Here is a 24,951-nt window from a genome sequence, read left to right as displayed (position 1 = left end):
TCCGGAAACTATCTCTCCAATCCGGAAACTCGCCGTGGATAAAAACTCAAAAGAGAGTTGTAATGACTTAGACATTCTGAAAGATTCGATATTGAAAGAGCTCAAACTGAAAATTCATCCATGATGAGGACGCAGGAGCTCAGTGAGGTTTGAACAGCTGCTCACACTGACCTACGCCTGCCTGGGCCCCTCAGAGTCCCGTGTGGGCAGGAGCTGGTCATGTTGCTTTCTTGCCAACAAGAAGGCAGCAAAATATCTACTTTGGCACAGCTGTAAATTGTCAACCACCTTTAGAAAATGAGACAGTAGGAAAATCACTGTGGCGGCTTCTGAGGCTGATAGAGATTTGCAGACAAAAGAATTTCCCGTCTCTACGTGCCCCCCTTTCAAGGCTCCTGGATTGAAAAATCTCTAGGGTAGATAAAATATCACACAAATGAGTCTGTTTTTTTTTTTCAAAAGTCATTCTCCCCTCACTTACACTATAGATAATGAGAAGGCTGACCTAGGCAGGATTCCAACCCTCTTTTGTAGCTGCAGGAAGGTAGGGCCTCCGCAAACCAGAGAATTCCTTCATTCTCTTGCATCAAATGGGCCTCTTTGTGACAATCTGGAAAATGATTTGATTTTTGACAAGTATAATTTATTTTCACATCTGTAGTTTTCTCGGCCTGTTCTAAAAATAACACAAGGTCTCCTTTTGTAATGGTCTTCACTGAAGCACACTTCTGCCTAAGTCTGCACAAGAGCCATGGAAACAGGGCTCCAGTCTGAGAACTCGCTATGTGTTCAGCTTCAGTTCTGTTTCAGTTCCAGACTCTATTGTTTGACGTCACAACGAACGGAAGAAAATTAGAGTTCCGCTAAAGTATTTATCTCTGAAGATTTATCCCTTTCGCCCATTAATTAATTCAACTGACATCTTAAAAACCCTAGCCAAGCAGGCCTCACAGCCTTCTACTTGGAAGTTTTGGCAAAGTTGCAACCTATGGGGTTGAGTCTCCTTAAGGAGAGTCTTGGGGGAGACAAGAACAGCCGGGCAAAAGTGGCTTTGCAGCCAGAATCCTCCAAGATCCAACAAGTGTCTCTTCACTTGGAATATCTGGGAGGAGCATCACCCAGTGAGATGCGTGTGAGAAAAATCCTCAGAAACGTTAGCCTGATTCCTACATACAATAGGAACCATAGGAAATACTTTTAAATATCCCTTATTTTTCATTACTCATATGTATGTGGAGTGTGGGTATTGGGTGCAGGTGCTGGTGAAGGTCCGAACTGTCGGATCCCCCTGGAGCGGGAATTATGGACAGCTGTTAACCGCTGGATGTGGGTACTGGGAACTGAACTCGGGCTCTCTGCAAGAACAGTAATGCTCTTTTTTAGTTATTATTTTTATTTTATTTTAAGAGTATGGGTGTTCTGTCTGTATGTATGCCTGTGCACCTGTATGCACTCCTGGTGCCCTCAGAAGCCAAAAGGACATTGGCTTCTTTGGAACAGGAGTTACAGACCATTGTGGGCCACTTATAGGTGGTGTGAGTGAGGCATCTCTCCAGCACTAGGAAATATTTTAAATAAAGGAAGAAGCATAATGTCTTTAAAATGCTGTCATTCCGAAAGACAGTTGTGGTAATGGTCTAACAAGAAGCAGTAGGGCCTCAACCAAGGTGACAGCAGTGGTGGGAGAAGGAAGAGTAGGTTGATTAAATCAGTGCTTGGGAGAGAGGAAAGGCTGTGTAACTGGTCAGATGTCTGAGATGCCATGGCTGGTGACCACGTTAACTTATGTAAGAAAACAGTGGAGTTGAGCCTATGGCACATCTGTGTTAGTTATGAGAGCAAGAGAGACACAGGGGACAGGAGAGACCACAGATTCCAATCAGACATGGAAAGACACAGGACAGGGCAGATCCTGATTCCAACTGGACACAGAGAGACACAATAACAGACAGATCCTGATTCCAACTGGACATGCTGAGTTTGGGGCCCTGCAGCACACAGCTAGGCTTGGTTTTGAACTTATTCCATGCAACAATTTGGCATTGAGTCAATTTTTTAAAAAAGAGTATTTTCATTATTTTTTTTTCAGTCTCTCCAATGACATATATAGAGGTAAAGAACCCCCACAGCAACTCCCCCACTAACCTTGGGAAAGAGGGAGGATTCTAGAAGGCATTGGCTTGACCTATGTGTGGTGGTTAGCTCTTGTGTGCTTCAGGAGGGGAATGTGACGGCCACCAGCCCTTTGCTTGAAAGTTGGCCGTGAATGCTTTGGTGAGAAGCTGTCCACTGAAAGGAACACAGTTTGTTTGTTTGTTTGTTTGTTTGTTTGTTTTTGTGCATGGTGTGTGTGTGGGTGTGTGTATGTGTGTGCATGTGTACACTAGTACATACAATACAGAGGTGAGTAGAGAACACTGGTCATCCTCCTCTATTGTCTTTTTCTCCTTCATTTCCTTGAGACGGGGTCTTCATTAAACCTGAAGCTCACTGTTTTAGACTGGCTGTCAGCTACCTCCAGGGATCTGCCTATCCCTGACCCCTACAACATTCATGTTACAAGCACACACAGACCATACAGACGTGCCTGGCTCTTCTTCTTAATGTGTGTGTCGGGGATTTGAACTCGGGTTTTCATGTTTGCCGAGCATGTGCTCTTACACCCCTGAGCCATCTTCCAAGTCCAGGACCAATAGATTAAGGATGTGAAGAGAGAGATGAGGAAGAACCCAGGCTCCATTCCTGTACAGCCATGCATGATATGGTGCTGGCTGGGTCTACAGCATACATCACACGCTATGGCCCCACGAGATTTCCATACGGTCTGAGTGTGTAGCAAGCCACACTCTCCAAGTTTGTGTAACTACAAAGTGCTCTGGATAAAGGGGAAAGAAGGGGCCTGTGAGACTGCTCTGTGGGTTTAAGGCACTTGCTGCCAAGCCTTCTGACATGATCCCACATGGTGAAAGGAGAGAACCAACTCCCCCAGTTCTCTGATCTCCACATGTGCACTATGGTGGACTCACAGACATCCATACAGAAATACACACAGATAGATAGATAGATAGATAGATAGATAGATAGATAGATAGATAGATAGATAGACAGACAGACGGATATATACATATACTACATATATATATATATATATATATATATATATATATATATATATATACATACACATATACTGGTTTTTTGAGACAGGGTTTCTCTGTGTAGCCCTGGCTGTCCTGGAACTCACTCTGTAGACCAGGCTGGCCTCAAACTCAGAAATCTGCCTGCCTCTGCCTCCCAAGTGCTGGGATTAAAGGCATGCACCACCACTGCCTGGCAATATCAATATCTATATCTATACATATATATATATATATATACACCACGGGATCACCTTCAGCACTGTAAAAATAAGTGTGCTTTGTGGCATTTGCAGAGTGATGAAATGTAACCGCACAGACCTTAAGAAATGGGCTCAAATAAAGGCCTCATAACACGTGGCCGTTGGTGGTTGCTTGCACCCAGTTACTGAGATAACAACGTGCAGAAGCCAGTAACCCACACGGTCAATATGACCTAAGTAGAGGGTGAGACCTTTACAGCCATTCATTGCCAAGCTCCGTGTAGGACTGAACCATTCACTTCCCTGTCTGGACACCTGGACCTGACCACTACCCCTGCCAGCCAAAAAAAGAATGTAAACATGGAGAAGTAGGAAGTTGGCTCGTGGCACGTGGGGCTTGAGAAAAGTTAAGGGTGAGTGAGAATATGAAGTATAGCTTTAGCATCTATGGAGAGGAAGTGGTAAGAAAACACACACACACACACACACACACACAACCAAAACCCTGCACCTCGTTGCTCTGACGATAGGTGAAAATTTGACTCCAGAGTTAGGTGAAAGAAAAGTGAGAAGACAGACAAACTTCCCAGTGAGTTTCCCCCAATGCTCAGAGGACTGCGCATGTCTTTTCCTTGGATGGCTTCTCCCTCCGGACTCCGCACAGCGTCTTCCTCTTGCATCCTTCCAGACCTAGGCATCCCGAGTACTTTTTTTAAATGTGACAGTTAAAAGCAAAGTTGGGTGGGCCTGTGGCTTTACAGTGGACTAGTCTTTCTTTCCCCACCAGTTTCCTGCTGCAGGATCAAACATGCGGCGGGCAGAAGACCAGTAAAGCCCGGAGCAAGGAATGCCGGGACAGCTCAAGGTCTGCGCCTCAATCACCGTATGCCTCTGTGGCGTCAATAGATGTGGTCCATCTGACCAGCAGCCGCAAACTAAAGTCTCAGCAGCAAGAACAACTGCTACTAATTTTAGGGTGAATAATGCTTTCGCCTGTGCTAAAAAGCCGCAGTACAGTTTGTCACAATCTAAAGACATTGTAAGAGTCTCCTGACTCTATTTAATTCATAAGCAGGCGATTATTTCCCAGGAGGGAAACCCAAGCAGGATTCTGGCAAGAGACTTCATTGCCCGTTTTTGAAAACACAGACGTTTTGATTACCTAGTTACTTAGTTAGTAATTGAAGCCAACGCTTGTGGCATGCTGGGTACGTATTCTACCTCTGGAGCTGTGTCTTCAGCGCCACAAATCAATCAATCAATCAATCAATCAATCAATCAATCAATCAATCTCTTTTTGTCTCTGTCTCTCTCTGTCTCTGTCTCTCTCTGTGTGAATGAATACACACATATTTAACTATGTGTGTAAGCTAGAGGTGAACACTGAGTGTATTCTATTCGACATTGGTCTCTACCTTTTTTTTTTTTTTTTTTAGACAGGATCTTTCTTTGAACCTGAAGCTCTATTCTGCTAGACTAGCTGGCCAGCAAGCCCCGGGGTCCTCCCGTCTCCACCTCCAGCACTGAGATTGGAGATGAGAACTCTGTAACTTGTTGCATATTTTCCGTGGGTGCTGGGAGCCCAGGTCGGATTCCCATGATGACATGGCAAGCCATCTCTCTAGCCTCACAGTGACTCACGGTTATTTGTCTACATTGGCTGATGGTACAGATGTTTGTCAAGTAGGATGAAAACAAACTGTTTTCCCATGAAAGTCAGTGTGAAATCCAGCATAAAAAAGTTCTGGGTTATTATTGCCACAGCCTGGGATCCAAAAATGTAGGCTATACTAAGTGAGCCTTGAGTGTTTGGTAACCCTCCCAACGCATTCTTCCTGGTACTTAAAATGTATTTCAAGGATGTGGTATGGTGGCTCATGTCTGTGACCCCAGCACTTGAGAGGCTGAGGTAAGAGGATCTGGAGATCAGTGCCAGACTGGCTGTACTGTGAGTTCAAGGCCAGCCTGGGCTACATGAGACATGGACAAAAAAATATTCTTGCCCGGCAGTGGTGGCGCACGCCTTTAATCTCAGCACTTGGGAGGCAGAGGCAGGCGGATTTCTGAGTTCGAGGCCAGCCTGGTCTACAGAGTGAGTTCCAGGACAGCCAGGGCTACACAGAGAAACACTGTCTCGAAAAACCAAAAATAAAAAATAAAAAAAATAAAAAAATCTTTTCACAACGTGTGTATCAAAAGGAAATAGACTTCCTTCCTTTTTGTTTCTTTTTTTAGGTTGACAGGGCTGTAAAACATAAATGTGCCAATACAGTTAAAAAAAAAAAAAAAAAAAAACCAAACCAAGTTTATTCTTCCTTTATTTTCTTTCTGGGATAATCAATTCGTCACTGTTCAGACTCAATTCATCACTCTCTGGGGGCAGGGTGTGATTCGGAGAAATTGGGCTCATATATTTGCTAGAGAAATCCCTCTGTGGTAGAAGCTATCTGGGGTGGATTTATCTACTCCAGTGACTGACAGGCCCCAAAAGTCACCAAAGCACAATGGATTACGTGTGTGTGTGTGTGTGTGTGTGTGTGTGTGTGTGTGTCTGTCTGTCTGTCTGTCTGTCTGTCTGTCTGTGTATACGTGCATGTGTGTATATATCTGTCTATCTGTGCATGTATGTATTTGTGTGTTTGTGTATATGTTTGTGTGTGTGCATGTGTATGTCTGTGTGTGTGTGTATGAGAGAGAGAGAGAGAGAGAGAGAGAGAGAGAGAAAAGGACTCAACCCAGGGCTTCTCTATTGCTAGAGAGTACTTTACTATTCAACTATATCAGGAACTGCAATACATCCCTCCCCCACCCCGGACACACACAGAGGCTCATAGACAGGCTATGTAATACTTGAACTTGTAAATCACCCATTTTATAAACTGAGGCCATGAATGCTGTGTTCAGGTGGATTCATCACTATCCTAGGTCTGTGTAACCACAGAGATGTGGACTGAAGTCTACACCCTGACTCCAGTCCCTTGACTTCTGTGACCCTGAGCCAGATGGGGTCACTCATCTGTAAAGTGAGCAACAGATCTCTTTTGGGGGGCCAGGTGATGGCTTTTGCTCCCAGGGTGCTTGCTCCCAGGTTTGACAACCTGAGTTAAATCTTGGAACTCACTTGACAGAAGGACAGAATTGAGTGTCTGGGGTTGTCTTCCTGCCACACCTCATACCCCTCATATGCACACTGCCTGAACTTCCCTGATCTTTCCGTCCACAGCAGCCTTTCTGAACATGGAGACCATCACGGTAGAGGAAGGCCAGACCCTCACCCTAACGTGTGTTACTTCTCTGACAAAAAACGCCTCTCTCCAGTGGCTGGCTCCCTCAGGGTTCACCATTTTTTTAAATCAGCATCCTGGTAAGTGGAGTTGTGGGGAGAAAATGACAAACCTCAACCTAAGGGATTTCCAACTGGGGCAGGTTAGTGGGACAGAAGGCCCACATGAGTCACCCAAAGGGTGGGCTCAGGCCACCCACTGTTACACGTGACTCACACCTCGGAAGCCTGTTATGTGACACCGGGGCTGTTTTGGGGGAGACAGGAAGTCTGAAATGGAAACCCCATTAGAAAGGTTGTTAAAGGGGGCTCAAATTACAAAGGCCTTTTCCACGACAACATCCCACCCCCATGTCACTTTTTGACTCTCAGTGACCAGGAAACACCCACAGCAAAGCCATAGACAGGCAGCAGGCTGCCCCCAGTGGACCTTCCTGGTGGCGCTGACACATCACCACCTGTCTAGAACCAGCAGCAAGGTCACATTCCCCAGCCAGCACATTGTCTTCTTCCCCTGTTGGACTTCAGACCAAGATTTCTAGGCAAAGGCCATTGACAGGCTACACAGTAGTTATGAGAACGGGCAGGCCTTCTCCAGGTCACATATAAAGTGTCTGGTGTGGGCTTGAGATAGAGAGAAAGAGACAAACTTCACACGTCGCTTAGACCACGGACAGGAATTTATCACAGACTCTTTCCTAATGAGGCCACTAGATATCTCTAATACCCTTAGATGTCAAGTACTTGAGAAAACCAGAACCATCAAAATCCATTTGTGTTCACAGAACCCCTCCTCTATAGATACACTCTGTCCATTCTGTTTAATTGATAACAGTAAATACAGAATAGTCAAATGGATTGCCATAAGCTTTACCGGCTGTACATAGTATAGTCCAACAGACAAAGTAGATACAAGCTGAGAAAAGTTAGAGAGAAGTGAACTTTCTCTCTCAAAAAAAAAACTTTTGTTCTTTTGTTTCTCTTTGGGAGAATGAGAAGTTAGACATCCTGAGGTTTCTTCAGCAAAACCCCTTGATCCACATGAAAGACTCACCAGGTGGAGTCATCACACCCTCTGGCTGGCATTTGGTAGTGTCTGAGAATTGTTGAAGTTGTCCCAAGACGGGAGTGGGGTGCGGGCTCTGGAATCTGGAAGGTAGCGACCAGGCATGTACTAAACATCCCGCCTCTGGCTACAGCCCCACAACAAAGAACTCTTGGTTCTATTGCCAGCAACGATGAGGCTGAAAACCCAGAGTGCCAGCCCAAGAGGCATCAGGACCCAAGAGGCACAGGCCTCCTTGGACTTTAACTCATCCAGGATTTAACTCTGTTTACGCTGTGCAAATTAGGTGCCTTTAACAGATTAAAAAGAAAATCAACAAACTCCCTCTTTCCGGACAGAGCCTCTGCTTTGCCCAGGAATCTTTTACCTTATGTGAAATTCTCAGGTCAGTGGGTAAAATAAAATGAAGAGGAACCCTCCATGTTGGGTTAACACTGTTTGAGCTTGCTTTTTTTGTACTACTGGCCAAATCCCTAGAGGGACTATGTCAAAATCCGCAGGAATCTTCAAATAGCAATAGACATTTTTTTTTTTAATTAAATATTGAAGGCACTCGGCTGGCGAATTTCTCTTCTGTTGCTGAGATTTGTTGTGAAAAGACAAACCACAGGTACATCAGGTTTCAAAGAAGCAAATCACAGCAGGGCGTTCATTAAAGCCATAGAACCCAGGTGTCTGGGGCACGCATCCTTTGCATCCTGGCACTGGGAGGCAGGGGCAGGTTCTCCTGTGAGCGAGTTTTCCTCAGAACAGCTTCTTTCTGCCTTTTTGCACAGCTTTAAAAAGTTCCAAATACCGACTTCTTCACCATTCGGCTACAGAACTCTCCATTATCATGTCCAATGTAACTCTACGAGAGGAAGGTGTGTATACGTGCTTAAATTACGGGAGTTCTGTGAAGACGAAGCAAGTGAGAGTGACCGTGTTAGGTATGTTCCCAGCAGGGTAACTCCCTATTTATTTATTTATTTATTTATTTATTTATTTATTTATTATTTTAAAAAGCTTATTTGAGGATTCGAATTGCCATGGGGCTCACACGCAAGTCAGAAGAAAACTTGCAGGAACCCATTCCTCCTCCCCTCACCCCCGCCGGTGGCCCAGCCCACTTGAAAGTTACAACCTATCGTTTATAAGATTTATTTTATTTTCAATTGCGTGTCTGTCTGTGTCTGTGTGTGGATGAAGTGGGGGTGCCCAGACAAGCCAGAAGAAGCTCAAACAACCAAACTGCTTTAGAGGAGCTGACGGGTGATTGTGAGCCATCCAACATGGGTGCTACAATCCAAACACAGGTCCCATATTCTCTCTTATCTACTGAGCCATCCCTCCAGCTCCGCCATGTACCATGTTTAAACTTAGTATTTTAACTTAAAAAGTTTTAACCTGTAACAGGAGCTTCTGGGGGGCATGTCTGCCATCTTTTATTGAAAGAAAACTAAAGAGACCATCTTTTGTGTGTGTGTGTGGCAAGTTCTAGATTCAAATGTAAACTAATATATTCGCCTTGGGCATCAACTAGATTTTGTTCTCAGGAAACTAAACAGAAGTAATATTCGCATTTTATAGGCTGTGATTATGTGCTAGTCACCATATGAGACTCTAGAGAATCAGACACAGGCATGGTCTCTGCCCTTAAGGAGTTTGACTACTGTGTATTTCCACCACTGGGCACATCCCCAGCCATCGTGGCTGGGTTAAGACAGCTTCTGGGCTGCTGTAACACTATACACACTCCCCCATCATAGCACTCAGCGCGGGATCATTTTTGCCTTTCTTGTGATGTTACTAAGGATTGAACTCAGAGCTCTGAGCATGGTGAGCACATGCTCTACCCTCCGTCTAAGTCCCACTGCACGCTCTGCTAACTCAGCACTTCTCGACCTCCCTAACGCTGCGACCCTTTCATACATCGTAGGGACCCCCAACCCCTCAAATATTTTCATTGCTACTTCATAACTGTAATTTTGCTACTGTTATGAATCGCAGTGTCTATATCTGTGTCTTCTGATACTCTTAGGCGACTCACCCCCGGGAAAGGGCTGTTCAACCGCTAAAGGGGTCCTGACCCACAGGATTAAGAACTAAGTCCACAGCCAGACTCTTAGTTCCGTGAGGGTCTCTCTTTCCTATCTCTGTGGTGTCAACAAGTAATATTGAGCCTGCCCAGACTTAGTCAGTGCTTCCCTTGTGTCTGCATGGATTCAGTAAATGCACACAAGCGGGGTTCTCCATGAAAACAAAAGTAGAATTGGAAAACGGAAGTATGATCAGCTGAAGATGGTTTCTGGGGCAGGCGGAAGTACAAAGAGAAAGACTAGCAGGTCCTTGAGAACTAAAACTGTTCTTTAGGTGCGAGGAAGGGCCCAAGAAGTGCACTTTGTTTACCCTTATTTGCATAAACTTAGTTTGGAGCTAAAAAGCCAACTTCGTTGTGTTGCAGCTGATAGATCAAGAAGTTGGAGGATTCGTCTAAGTTTCTACAGCTAACTGGTGACAGAGACAGGACTGGAAGTCAGGTCTCTCCCTCTTGTGCTAGCAACCAAGCTTAGTGCTACATCACATCCAGACGGCTGGGCTAACAAAGTCTCTTTGGGAATTCTAAGGAACTCGTCACATACTCAGTAACAGACATCCTGACTTCAGCCCACTTGGTTCTTTGAAAGCATGACACAAACGGATTCTAGGGAAAGTCAAGCAAGAAATATGACCTGTCATTATATAATTACCCTATAGCAAGCCCTAAGATTTATAGGTGATGTTCTTTGTCAACATACGCAGACCAGGTGGACGGGGAGCTGCCTCATTCAGGAAAGTGACTACCACACAAGCCTTTCAAACTGAGTTAGGATCTCCACTGCCCACACTGAAGCTGGGCACAGGCATCTCTAATTCCAGCACTGATGTAGGGACAGGTATGTCCCTACGGCTCATAAGCCGGCCAGCCTAGCTGCATCCATGAGCTCCAAAGCAATTAAAGAGTATGCCTGAAATCTCTATCTGGCCTCTACATGTCTGTACGTGTGCACACGTGTCTGTGTACAACTAGTTTAGCACAGGAAAAAAAAATGAATTTTCTTCCAGTGACTCCTTTCCAGCCAACTGTGGAAGCTTTGGTTCTCAGAAGGCAGGATGGAGAGAAATCTGTTGTGCTGAAATGTTCCACAGAGAGAAGCAAGCCCCCTCCTCAAATCACCTGGCTGCTTGGGGAAGGCCTGGAGATCTATGGTAAGTGCAGAGAAAGAGGGTTCTTTGTTTCCTTTCTTACTTAAAGCTCCAAGAGCGGGTTTAAAGTGTTATAGCGCCCTCTGGTGGCACAAAGTGTCCAAAGACAATTTTATACAGCAGTTCTGCTCCAGAGAAATTTGCCTTGTAATAACCAGTATTTTCTCTCATGTTAAAATGCTATCTCAAACCACATTTTTAAAAATTATGGTAGACATATAAAATGAGTTATTTGTAATACTTATAAAACGGGCAAAAGTCCCTGAAGCAAGTGTAACACCGAGCATAAGCTTGGACACATAAAATTATAAAACTGGAAACCTGTTGAACACTAACTGTGTACATAAGATATTCAGCTTACCAAGTGGCTGTATCCCAAGAAACCTCACAATAAATTGAGATATTTTATGAGCATTTTCTTCGTGCTCCAACTTAATCAACCTCAGACACACTTTGAACCCTTACATTATCCTTCCAGGCAGCAACCATGTCTACTACAAAGAATATTTCATAACAAATTTCCGAGCAATGTGTGTATTGTATTCAATTCTGTGCTGAAGGTAATTAAAACAAAGAACCATTGCCTGTACCTATAAGTGGGCATGTGCATGCTTTTATATATCTTAAGGGTAAGACGTCCCTAGTTGAGGCTTAAGTCAGGAAGTGTCCATAATTAAACACACAAAGCCTTCCTTGTATATGTGATGCTGTGTTGCACACACAGAGACAGATAAAGATGTTCTGAGGTGCACGAGTGGTGGCTTGTACATGCAGTCCCAGTGTCTTGAAGGTTGGAGCAAGAGGGTCGTGTGTTTGCAGCCAGGCTGAGCTACAGGATGAGTCCCAGGCCAGTTTGAACTACTTCCTGAACCCTGCATTAAAAATGTTTTTCATACTATAAAAATAAGGAACCTATCTTTGCTGAAAACAGAATAACTAATTGTGATGGGGTGGGGGGAAACATTTCCATACTGTTTGCTGATATTCCAGTATGTATTGCCTTTGCTAACTCCCCTTGAATGCCGTGAGAGACTGCGCTGTCAAGAAGACTGAGCATTAAATGAGGTCCTAAATAGAAAAGCCTTAAAACCCAGAGATGTTTTCCAGTCCATCAGAAGTCTACTTTGTTATGAAACCTCTTCACTAATGTAACCTTTATACGCTCTTGGGGCTTTGTATTTTGTGACATTGTTACCCTTCTTGTGCAACCACTGTCAGTTTAGATTGTTCCCCTGTGGTAGTAAAGTATTTATAGAAACTTGCCCACTCTCCTTGACCCACTGCATGCTGCTTGTCCTTGTGGCCACGCCCAACCCACACAAGGCAGCTGACTTGGCGTTAGACTGCCGTTCTGCTTGCGGTGTGAACCCTCCAGTAGAGTTCCGGAGCCATAACCTCTCCTGTCTCTTTACATTACCGTGTAGGTGAACTTCACCATGAATTTGAAACTGATGGGAAGATATGTAACACCACCAGCACACTCATAGTCCGCTCATATGGGAAAAACTCAACCGTGCACTGCATTGTCCAGCACAAGGGCTTGCAAGGAAGGAAGCTGGTTGCCCCCTTCCGGTTTGAAGATTTGGGTAAGAAGGATCATTATGTTTATCTCCTTTAGTTGGGCGTGATATTGCAATATTGTCCTAGTCTGCTCCCATGCTGCTGTGATAAAACGCTGACCGAAAGCGACTTAAAGGAGGAGAGGGTTAATTTAATCACAGGGCTCTGAGGTCACAGGCCATCTGTGAGAGAACTCGGCAGGAACAAGAAGGCAGGAACCGAAGCAGAAGCTATAGAGGAATGCTGCTTACCGACTTGCTCCTCGTGGCCTGTACGGCCTGCTTCTTTATAGAACCCAGAATCACCTGCCAAGGGGTAGCACAGCTCAACCCTTGGTTAAACCTTCCCATATCAATCATCAATCATCAGTCATCAGTCACCAATCATCAATCAAGACAATGCCTCATAGACTCAGAGGAAGGCCAGTTTGAAGGGAGGGATTCTCCACTTGATGTTCCCTCTTGCCAAGTGTGTCGAACTGACAACAGATATTAGCTGTCACGGCTACCTACTGACACTCTAACCATGCCATATCTCCAGGAACTACTCAAAGCAGGCTGTTAGCATCAGCCATTGATGGCTCTTATTTGTCTCTTGTCTTTTTCCTTTGATGAGCCACACAGATAGTGTTGCGTGCAGCTTTTGCTACCCTGCCTTAACTCCAGGAACGGGCAGTGCTACCAGTCCCTGCCGGAAGAATATTGGATCCGTAGATGACAAAACGCAGACACACACAGTTGTTCACTTTCACCTTGCCTTATTGGGTCAATTGCTCAGCACCCCCAATGTACCTCAGCTAGTGTGCCCTTCCCAGAACTCCCAGCTCAGCACCCTAAATCTGCACTCAACCTCACTCGCTCTGCCACCATCAGTTCCAACCTCCCGCCTGTAGAAGCGGCCTGTGGCTGCTCCACCCAAGATCTCACATCGCTGGTTGGGTTTTTCCCCTCTCAAGCACATCAAATTCTATCTCTTCTCTCTCCCGTGTCTGCCCTTTGTCTTCGGGGACCTGGTGGTCCCGCCTATTCCTTCTGCCCAACAATTGGCCCATGGCATCTTTACTGATAGATCAAGAACCAATTGGGGAACAGGACCTTAGCATCAGAACCTCCCCTACAAGATAGCACAAATATTTTGTTCACCCAGTTTAAAACACACTAGCTGAGAATCCTTTAAAGCACATATGCAGGTAAGCATTCTGAGCCCTTTCACAGGCACTATCCTCTGGGTGGGATGCAGGGAACATAGGTCAGTCTTAGGAATGCATCACCTCTAGGAATATCCAGTGTTTCTAGAGACCGATTTGTTTCATCTGTTCAGGATTCCAAATGGGAAACATTTAGTCCTACTTGAACTGTCTCTGCTAATATTTACGTGGTGGTAATTAAAACTGAGAAATTAAAAACACACCGTTATTTTAAAATAGTAAGTCTACTATATGTAGACAAACACTGCATGGTTTTATGAAAAATAACCATGTTACCAACATTAGTGAGAAAAATTCATTTTGTGATTTTTTTTTAAATATTAAATCACCAATGTGGGTGTGGGGTTTTATAGCAGTGAATCACAGTTCCCACACTCGTGTGTGTGTGTATGTGTGTGTGTGTGTGTGTACATGTTTATGTGGGTGTATACATGGTAGGCCAGTGCAGGTGTAGGTGAATGTGTGTATGACCAGAGCTGACACGTCTTCCTCAGTCACTGTCTAGTCTTACTTTTTGAGACAGTCTCTCACTGCATCTGGAGATCATTGGTTTGTGAGACTGGCTGGCCTGCGAGCTCCATGGATCTGCCTGTCTTTTGCCTCTGAGTCCTGGGAGTACAGGCTTGTGCCGGGGACGCTAACTCAGGTCACCACGATTGTGCAGCAGGCATTTGCCAACTGGGCCATCTCCCCAGCCCACCTTTCACACTCTTAAGAATAACTGAGGACCACAAAAACACTTTTACCTATTTGAATTGTCTCTGATAAATATTTACCTATTAGTAATTAAAACTGAGAGATTTAAAATACGTGGTTAAATTATTTTAAAATCGTAAGTCTATATGTAAAACAAACGGCATAGTTTTATGAAAAATAACCATGTTACAAACACCAGTGAGACAGCAAGATTCTGTCTCAAAAAGTGAACAAAACTATATCATCACAGGTAAAGAGAACTTCTGAAATATTTTAATGTTGTTTTTTTAATTCTCCTTGTTTTCCTCAAAAGTTTTTTACCCACAATTACTTATTAAATTACTTAAATGCTTAAGTATTCAGGATATATGTATATATATATATATATATATATATATATATATATATATATACACAATATATGTGTATATATACAATATATATACTGATACACACACACACACATAAGAGGACATTGGATCCCATTACAGATGGATGTGAGCCACCATGTGATTGCTGGGAATTGAACTCAGGACCTCTAGAAGAGTAGTCAGTGTTCTTAACCACTGAGTCATCTCTCTAGCCCCATACTTAAGTATTTAAATAATTACTAAAATGACCATTTTAAACCACAGGAAAAAAACCTTCGATTAAATGAACAGTAAGAAGTAGTCATAAGTTTTAGGAAATGATACCCACCTATCACCTATTGTGTGTTGGCAGGCACAGTTAGATGCTCAGACACTTACATGCTTCCTAGATGCCAGTCTTTTCATTGACTTCTTAATACGATCCAAGCTGATTCTCTGGAAATACCCACTAACGTTTCTCTGTGGTACAGAGTAACATTTAGTGAGCATCTCACTTAGTAAACAGGCATTGTACTAAGCACCTTGTGTGAGCGGAGTTATTACTGCACACACACACATGCGTGCGCACACATGCACACGAACTAAAAAGCTAGCAACTGTGTTTCACAATGAAGGAAATGAAGCATTTGCGTAAATTAAGCACTTTGCTCAAATCACTGAGGATCCTGTAGGTAGTAGCGTAGCGTTGAGATTCGGCTCAATCTGCAACCGGAGGAATGGGTCAGTGATACCGGAAGTGCATTTCCTACGGAACTAGGAAAACATCCATATGCAGATGGACAGACAGAAACCGACAGGTTTGTGCAGAGGAAATGCCCTTTGCCTGGTTCTGTCAAGTGTCCTTGCACACGGGGCCCCGGCATGCTGTGCTCCAGCCAGGTCACCTGGCAGATGGGCAAGCAGCAGGGGAAAGATCCAAACTACGAAGTGCTGGACTCCAGGTTTGAGCACAGCCCTCAGGAGTGGGTAGCAGGCAGGCTCTGTGCGCCGTGACACTGAGCGCAATGTGGCCGAAGCTGATCTCCGTGGTAGCAGAATTTTGTTTTTCCCCCTTTTTAGTTGCCGGTCAAGAAACAACTTCAGATGCCCCTGAGCAGAGCTCTCTCTCCTCCCAAGCCCTCGAGCAATCCACGAGCACGGGTAAGTCTCAAAGTAACGGAAGCCTCAAAACCTGGTCGGGATTGCACATCTTTAACCCTACATTGAAAGAATATTTTTTAAAAACTTACGTATGTGTATATGTGTCTACATGTGAGTGAGCTCATGTGTATACATGTGTGGAAACCAGAGGTTGATGTAAGAATTTTTTTCCTCAATCACTCCTTCTGCCTGTTTCTGATTGATTGGCTGGTAGGTTGGTTGATTAGTTGGTTGGTTGATTGATTGAGACGACAAGGTCTCTTATTGAACTAATAGCTGACCATTCAGTTAGACTGGCTGGCCAGTAAACATGTCAGAATCCTTTTGTCTCTGTGTCCTGGTGCAGGGGCGGGGGGGGGGGGTTTGGGGGGGGTTACAGGCATGTGTTGCTGTGTCTGACTTTCATATGAGTTATGGGTAACAAAATTCAAGCCTTTATGCCTGCATGCTGAATAGTTTACCCACAAAACCATGTTCTCAGCCTTTAGATTTGTTTTTCTGAAGACTACATAGATCTCTGTCCAACTGGGTCCAGTTTTGTGGCGTCCTGGGATAGACTCAGATCAAGAATTCTTAGTTCATGAGCTTGGTATCATAGGGCCCTACGAACTCAGAGATCTTTAGCTGGAGGTGTTTAAGTATACACCCCCCCCCCACACACACACATGACTGTGGCGTGTGAATTTTCTCTGAGATAAAGTAAGGGCTAAAGTCATTTGGGAGGATATTTACTCTTGGTTTTCTAACATAAAGATTTTCTTCCTACAGAAAGTAGGAGCTGGGTACAGAAGTGTTGTCAATGACAATAAGCTTGCTTGCCTTTGAAGGCACATTTGAAGGCACTTGGTGGTCAAGGGCATGAGTCATTTTTGACAGGGTAGAGTTATAAGGTTTAGAAAGTCTTGTATTTTAGATAATGAATGAACTAGTTAACTTGGGTGAAACTATCGTGTTACCCAGCATTCTGTGTGGCAAGAATAGGTACTCAGGAAAGGCAGAACAAGTGGGCATGTGAATGAGTGAGTGAGTGAGTGAGTGAGTAAAAGCATGCATTAGTGAGTGAGTTTATTGGTGTTTTGAGCACAGTGGTTAGCCTCCCTCAGGAAGGTATGCATTCCTGCATATTCTTTATCTATAATAATTCCATCTGTTAGAATAAAGGTTATGGACTCATTCTCATGTTCATAGTTTTGAGCAGCAGATCACTTTAAAAAAAAAAAAAAAAAAAAAAAAAAAAAAAAAAAAAAAAAAAAAAAAAAAAAAAACGCTGTGTCCTGAATAATATTGAAAAGTAAATGTTTGGGGTTTTTAACATTGAAAAATGCAATATGTACTACACAGTGGTTTTTTTTGTTTTTTTTTTTTTTTTTTTTTTTTTTTTTGGAAGAGTGATGGAAATTGAAAACATTATGAAGTGGGGCGGCCACATCCTTGCTTTAATAATCCAATATTTTTAAACGTGTTTAGAATCCAGTTGTTTTTAAATTGCCTGGCACCACAACTGAACAACTCAATTTTCTGCTCCGCATTTTCATATCCAGTGTAGGATTTAAGAGACATGGTCTGTAAAATTCTTTCCGGCTTTCAATTTCTGCAATTGTATTACTGTTAATAATCCCTGCTTAGAGGACAGGAGGCTTCATTCCCCTCGGGTCCACATAGTGGCGCTGTGCAGATAAAACCCTGCAGCCGAGGAAGAGGGAATTGGAAGCAAAACCAAAACGAATCTCCAGAAAAGCTCCCATGTTACTCCAGTTCACCTACAAAACCCACACAATTCATCCCGTTTCTAAAAGCGGTGCATCCGGACTTTAGATTGGCAGTTGAGACTCAAGCACACCTGTAAAAGCTTTGCCTCGAGCGCCTCCACACCCAAATGTCTCCCCTGTCCCTCCTTATCCCATGGTTCTTTTGAAGCATTCTACAGACCTTCCATTCTCACGCAGAGAGGAAGCACGGAATAATGACTTTGGTTGACCTTCCCAAATTTATCACTAAAACCAACAGAGTCTGGCCATTTATGACTTTTTTTTTTTTTTTTTTTTTTTTTTTTTTTTGAGAAACTGGTACTACTTGGCAAAACAAGACAGACAGAAAGACAAAGGTTGCATGTTCTTTCTCATATGTGAGAGCTAAAAATGTTGAGCTAGAGTAAAAGAGAATAGAACTGTAATTATTATTAGCAGAAACTCAGAAGGGTCAAAGGGCAGGTAGGGGTGGGAATTAAGTTCTAGTGTTCTGCAGCATGGTAGGGTACCCATAGTTTAGAACAACCTATCCCAGGGGCTGGGGGATGGCCCAGTGGGTAAAGTGCTTTCTGCGCAAGCGTGAGGACCTGAGTTCAGAGCCCTAGTGCCCCTGTAAGAGCCTGCAGCTACATTAACCTTGGACACCAGCACAGAGAGACAGAGCTTCTGTGAGAGAGAACTTGTCTCAAAAAAAAAATAAGATGGAGGTTGGGCGTGATGGTGGGCATCTCTAAATCCAGTACTTAAGAGGCAGAGGTAGAAAGAGCTCTGTGAGTTCAAGGCCAGCCTGGTCTACACAGGGAGTTCCAGGTCAGCACGGGTTGAGAGAAAGAGAGAGGGAGAGAGAGAGAGAGAGAGAGAGAGAGAGAGAGAGAGAGAGAGAGGAATGATGGAGAAGGTGACTCCAAATTGAGGTCTGTCGATCAAGGTGCCACAGCCAGCAAGGGCCTGCCTGGTGTAGTACAAAAAGAGAGAGTAAGAGAGTAAAACCATTTCCTTAAATGAACTTGGGCTGGGCTGGAGAAATGGCTCAGTGAAAGGCACTGGCTGCTCTTTTGGAGCAGGTTCGATTCCCAGCACTCACAAGGTGGCTCACAACCAAATGTAACTCCAGGGGATCTGACACCCTCTCCTGACCTCCTCAGGTACTTGGCAATCACTATAATGCACAGACATACCCACGGACAAAATAACCCATTCACATACAAGAAATATATTTGTTAAAGGAACTTGTTCTCACAGAATCGAGTTAGTTTTTCATGTGGGTGGAGCCTTCTGGACCTAAACTTCTCTTAAAGGGCCACATGTCCACACCATCGCATCACAAGTATACGTCAGCAGGAGGTTTAGGGGGATGGATGGTCAAGCTGGAATAGTTACAGGATAAGTCACATATATGTGATATACCATGTCTTATTCTCATCTTAGTCTCAATGATGGAAAATTCCACTGCACCAGAGACTGACAAGGAAGAAAAGGAACATGCCACTCGAGACCCTGGCTTGATCACTGGTGAGTGTCACCTACTGCATTTAGAAGGTGATATTTTGACCTCCTGGTCGTGTGTCCCGTGGCCTTTTTCAGTTCTTGTTTTCCTTGAGCTTCCACCCTCATGAGATATGAATTGCTGCCTTGTCCCATCTTGACTTGGTTGTCTCTTGATTTCCTTAACCTACTACCAAGTCCTGTTATTTTTGTTAACCACCTAACTCTACTACTTAACTAACCCTACTTCTTCCTCTGGGTTCTTTTATTTTAAAAGAATTTTTTTTCTCATGGGAACGAGTGCCCATGAATATTGTTATGTATACCACGTGTGTGCCTGGTGCTCATAGAGGCTAGAAGCTGGATCCCCTGAAACTGGAGTTACAGGCTGTTGGCCACAGAGTAGGCACTGAGAATAAAACACAGGACCTCTGGAAGAGCAGCCAGTGCTCTTAACTGCTGAGCCGTATCTTCCACTCCTCCTCTGGGTTCTTAAATTCTCAATTTCACTGCTTCGCCTTGTCTTTGTTTATTATTTTGTTATTCGGGAATTAAACGCAAGATTACACACACACACACACACACACACACACACACACACACACGCACGCACGCACGCGCGCTATGCCAGCACTGACCACTGAGCTACAGACCCCGCCAGGCTCTCCTCCGTTCATAGAAAGTTCACTCGCTCCCGAGTTCTTTCTTGCTGCCTTTACATGGAAGAGTTCCACACTTCTATTCACGTCTGTCTCCATTCCATTCCATGTTCCTTTTATTAAAAGCTTATTACATGATTACCACCGATTTGTTTCTTCGGTTATTTCCTTAGTGAATTATTTGTTTGTAGCAGGGGTCATGCAATGTATAAGGAAATCAGAGGACAACTTTTAGGAGCTGGTTCATCCCTTTCATTATGTGTGTCCCAGGACTCGAACTCAGGTCACCAGGCTTGGCGGCAAGCACCCTTATCTGCTGTGCCATCTCATCGGCACTTTCATTCTATTCTTTCTATGCCTTTAGTCAAATGTCCTCTCCCCTAAGCTCAACACTTCAAAAATTTCAAGTAGCATCCTTGTCCACAAAACAGCTCGTTCAAAGCACCATATACTCCCGACCCTTCGTTTCTGTGTGTAGAGACAGATCTAGATGCATACACATGCACATGCAAGTAGCCACCAATGGCTCTTGAGTCTTCCCTTCCAGGTGTGTTGTATATGGTCATAGTCACTCCCTTAATATAGGCCCTAATCATCTTGTGGCTTCAGCTCTTCTTCTGGTCTGGGCTTAGTGCCATGGGAACATAGCCTTGCTGCCTGCACACTTGTGTTCTGAGAACCTGTCTGGCTTCCTTTCTGCAACATACAAGATAAGCCCTTCTTTTGCATAAGGTGAACTCTGATACCTACCCTCTGCATCCCTGCATCGAGAAAGCCCCTGCACATTTCATGATGCTCTGAAGACGTCATCCTGTCTCAGCAGCCCTGCTCTGTCTATCCTCCTGCCCCACAGCAAGGAGAGGCTTCACCCTAATGGTCTCACTTCCCTTTCAAGGCTGAAGTCTACTGAAAGCTTCCCTGATGTATGCAGCCTCGGGGTCCACACTTGTCTCTGGATTCCTAGACATACCATTCTATAAGTACACATGGTTCTGGAAATTAGCATATCTTGCTTTTGTTTGCATTTTAATGTATTTATTTGTATAAGGAAAATATGATCCCCCAAAGCCTAGGGATTATGTCCTAGGCAAGTTCAAGAACTATGTTCTCCATGTAGCCACCGTTCCTTGATCCTGAGCCTGCTGGCTGAGGTGAAGGACACTGGGCAAAATTACATACTAGTTTGAGATGATTTTCAAGAGCTCATCAAGTGTCTCCCCAGTGCCTTTACGAGGACCGCATCTAACCTAGTCAGAGTATATGGCATTTTGTTTTATTTGGATAGATTTTTACCAAACCCCTTAATAATCTCCTCGGATACTGAGCCACACTGTGCTGAACAAGCCATTCCTCATAGCTACTTAAAAGTCCCAGACTGCAATTTCAGTCAATATTCTTGTGTGCTTTCTCTAGAAATGAAAAAAAAAACAAACAAACTAAATATCTGCATCATTTTTTAAAAAAAACAACTTTTCAAGTCCTCCATGGGATGGCTTTCTCTCTATTGCTCATTTGCTTGTCTCGGAGAACTGAAGAGCATTCAGCGCATGACTTCCCGGGTAAATCTAGTCCATCTCCTGAGCTGAGCTGTCTTTTGGTCCAAACTGCACTGAAGAAGTAATATAAATATGGATGTGTGTGTGTGTGTGTGTGTGTGTGTGTGTGTGTGTGTGTGTACATGTGCATATTTGTCCTGGCTGCATCCACCATTGCTATGTTAAAACATCCTCACAAAAGCAGCTCGAAAGGAAAAAGAACTTATTCGGCTTACAATTCCAGGTTACAGTCTTTAGTTGTGAGAAAGTCAAGGCAGGAACTGGACCCAGCTGGCTCCATTCATAATTCAGAGCAGAATGAGAATGAATGCATGCCTGCCTGTTCCTCAGCTCACTGTCTTTCCTTTTATACAGTCCAGAACCCAAACCTAGGGAGTGGTGCCGCCCATAATGGTCTGAGTCGGCCCATTCAAGTTATGTAGTCAAGACTCTTCCCACAGACATTCCTGCAGGCCATCACGATTTAGCCGCTCCCTCACCGAGATCATCGGTTTGTAGGTGATTCTACACGTTGTCAGGCTGATGATTAAAATTAAGTGTCACAGCCACGTGTGGTGTCACATGCCATTTAACTCCAGCACTAAGGAGGTAGAGACAAGTTGGTCCCTGTGAATTTAAGGCCTGCCTGGATTACATAGCAAGTTCCAGGCTGGTCAGGGCTGCATAGATACCTTATCTCAAAAGAAGAAGGAGAAGGAGGAGGAGGAGGAGGAGGAGGAAGAGGAGGGGAAGGGGAGGAGGAGGAGAAAGAGGAGGAGGAGGAGGAGGAGAGAAGGAGAGGAGAGAAGGAGAGGAGGAGAGAAGAAGGAGGAGGAGGAGGAGAGAAGGAGAGAAGGAGAGGAGAGAAGGAGAGAAGAAGGAGAAGGAGAAAAGGAGAGAAGGAGGAGGAGGAGGAGAAGGAGAGAAGGAGAGGAGAGAGGAGGAGGAGGAGAGAAGGAGAGGAGAGAAGGAGAGGAGGAGAGAAGAAGAAGGAGAAGGAGAAGGAGAAAAGGAGAGAAGAAGGAGGAGAAGGAGAGAAGGAGAAGGAGAGAAGGGGGAGGAGAGAAGGAGGAGGAGAGAAGGAGGAGGAGGAGAAGGAGGAGAAGGAGAAGGAGAGAAGGAGAAGGAGAGAAGGAGGAGGAGAGAAGGAGAGGAGAGAAGGAGAGAAGAAGAAGGAGAAGGAGAAAAGGAGAAAGAGAAGGGGAAGGAGAAGGAGAAGGAGGAGAAGGAGAGAAGGAGAAGGAGAGAAGGAGGAGGAGAGAAGGAGAGGAGAGAAGGAGAGAAGGAGAGAAGAAGAAGGAGAAGGAGAAAAGGAGAAGGAGGAGAAGGAGAAGGAGAGAAGGAGGAGGAGGAGGAGGAGGAGGAGGAGGAGGAGGAGGAGGAGGAGGAGGAGGAGGAGGAGAAAAGGAGAAGGAGAAGGAGATGGAGGAGAAGGAGAGGAGGAGGAGGAGAAAAGGAGAAGGAGAAGGAGATGGAGGAGAAGGAGAAGGAGAGGAGGAGGAGGAGGAGGAGGAGGAGAAAAGGAGAAGGAGAAGGAGATGGAGGAGAAGGAGAAGGAGGAGGAGGAGGAGGAGGAGGAGAAAAGGAGAAGGAGAAGGAGATGGAGGAGAAGGAGAAGGAGGAGGAGGAGGAGGAGGAGGAGGAGGAGGGGAGGAGGAGGAGGAGGAGGAGGAGGAGGAGGAGGAGGAGAAGGAGAAGGAGATGGAGGAGAAGGAGAAGGAGAGGAGGAGGAGGAGGAGGAGGAGGAGGAGGAGGAGGAGAAGGAGAAGGAGAAGGAGAAGGAGAAGGAGAAGGAGAAGGAGAAGGAGAAAGAGAAGAAGAAAAATAGAGAAAGAAAGTCAAAAACTAACCATCTCGTTCCACAATGACCAAAACCCAAACTGCCTAACGCTCTCTCGTTCTCCTTACAGAAGCCAGCGCTCAGCACACAGGACTGGCCAGGAGGAAGAGTGGCATCCTGTTGCTCACACTGGTGTCCTTCCTCATTTTCATCCTCTTCATCATCGTTCAGCTCTTCATCATGAAGCTGCGTAAGGCACATGTGATATGGAAGAAGGGTAAGTGGACAGAGAACCCCTGGAGGTCTGTATGTGTCCGACAGCTGACCAGACGAAAGGGAAAAGGCTGCCGACCAAAGCTCCTCAGCGGCTGTGCAAGCCGACCAGTGAAGGCGTCACTTCAATAAGGGATCATTCATTTCCTGACAAACACGGGGCTGTGGAGACCCAGGGAACATGCTTGAAAAATGTCAGATCGACAGAAACTAAAGGAGCTATGGGGGTTGGTGCTAGACTACAGAGGCTCTTGTTGGCAAAGGGCTGAGCCAATTCACCCGTTCACTCCGTGAGCCTTCCCTGAGTGCCCACTGCAGGCCGGGTATCATTCCAAGTTCTAAGGCTATGTAAGCTGATAAAACAGGAGATCCTTGTGTTCCTTGTATTCCAGTTATGGACACACATCTTCTGCCTTTTGTATTTTGCAAGAATGTGCTCAGCCTTACTCGTCCATAAGACACCAGTCACTTCCTCCTAAGTGGTCTAATGAAAGAGTTATCATCAAAACCGACATCACAGCAATCATGGTAATGACACAGTCACAAACAAATCAAAATGAAAAAATAGTATAGAAGACCCCTGTTAAAATACATATATACTCAGCATGTAACAGAGTTCGACATGACTTCTGAAGTTGTTCGGATTAATTCTATAAATTTGTTTTATAAACACGTATAGGATGAAACCCTTTCTGCATGAGGGTGTGAAGCTGGAGGATGGGGGGGGGAGGGGCATAGAATACTGTGTTCTAGATGTGGCCTGGTTGCTGGCATCAGGAGCACAGAGCAGCTGTGACAACTTGTGTAAGAGCTGCAAACACACCAAAAAGACGTGGTAGTAGAGGGAGACCAGTTGGGAAAAATACGAGGGTCAGCAGGAGTGGGAGGCAGTGGAAAAGGCAACGGGGGAGGGGACATGATCCCAATATATCATATAGAAATCAAAAACTTAAAAACTAACTTTAAAGAAATTCTCTCTTCAGACTCAACTGATTATCTAGCCCTATACTGTCCGTTGCAACAGCCACACGATGACTGTCAAGCCCCTGACTTGCTACGAGTCTCTATAAGCTACCCAAACACAATATGCTATTTGAGGTATACCAGTTAGCCAAAATACACTGTGAAATTGATTTCTCCTCCCCCTTCCCCCCCCTTTTTTTTTACTGTAACTGTTAAAGAATTTTAAATGACATGGTTTACAGGGCTGCTGGACAAAGCTGATTTCGTTACTTATGGCCCAAGGCCTCTGGTAACAGAAAATTCTTTGTAGTGACTCAAAATACTGCATCTTTGTATATCTCTGACTTAAAGGCATCACTCTTGAAAGCTCAGTATGAGCTTATCTGGATAAGAAATACCTCATTATGGACAGGCTCAAGGAGATGACCAAGAATGGGCAATGAGAGGGGGACGAATAGCGTGTGTTTTCTCTCATGTTCAGAGAATGTATATGACAAGAAAGCAGAAGGAAGCCCGGGAGGAATGGTGGAAGGAGACAGGAGATCAAAGGGGTGGGTAAAAGAGAGATGGCAGTAAACACGAGAAAAATACAATGATGCTTATATGAAGAGATGCCATGA

The 24,951-nt window shown here is 44.6% G+C and overlaps 1 protein-coding gene across 2 annotated transcripts in view; it reads left to right on the top strand.

The window, feature by feature from the left end:
- Positions 1 to 24,951, top strand: part of Crtam (cytotoxic and regulatory T cell molecule) — a 30,639-nt gene that overhangs the window by 2,325 nt on the left and 3,363 nt on the right. The window contains exons 2-8 of one of the 2 annotated variants that reach the window (XM_076924786.1): positions 6,564 to 6,704; positions 8,466 to 8,618; positions 10,774 to 10,917; positions 12,339 to 12,500; positions 15,808 to 15,888; positions 19,065 to 19,148; positions 23,229 to 23,372. In XM_076924786.1, the coding sequence (XP_076780901.1) occupies positions 6,564 to 6,704; positions 8,466 to 8,618; positions 10,774 to 10,917; positions 12,339 to 12,500; positions 15,808 to 15,888; positions 19,065 to 19,148; positions 23,229 to 23,372 (909 nt within the window). Of the gene's footprint in view, positions 1 to 6,563; positions 6,705 to 8,465; positions 8,619 to 10,773; positions 10,918 to 12,338; positions 12,501 to 15,807; positions 15,889 to 19,064; positions 19,149 to 23,225; positions 23,373 to 24,951 lie in introns of both variants that reach the window. The other variant, XM_076924785.1, reaches the window with a different exon arrangement.

The sequence above is a fragment of the Arvicanthis niloticus genome, chromosome 26 (genome assembly GCF_011762505.2).
Source record: "Arvicanthis niloticus isolate mArvNil1 chromosome 26, mArvNil1.pat.X, whole genome shotgun sequence".
Taxonomy (NCBI): Eukaryota; Metazoa; Chordata; class Mammalia; order Rodentia; family Muridae; genus Arvicanthis; species Arvicanthis niloticus.
The sequence above is the reverse complement of the archived record's forward strand: the minus strand, read 5'-3'. Positions and strand labels throughout refer to the sequence as shown.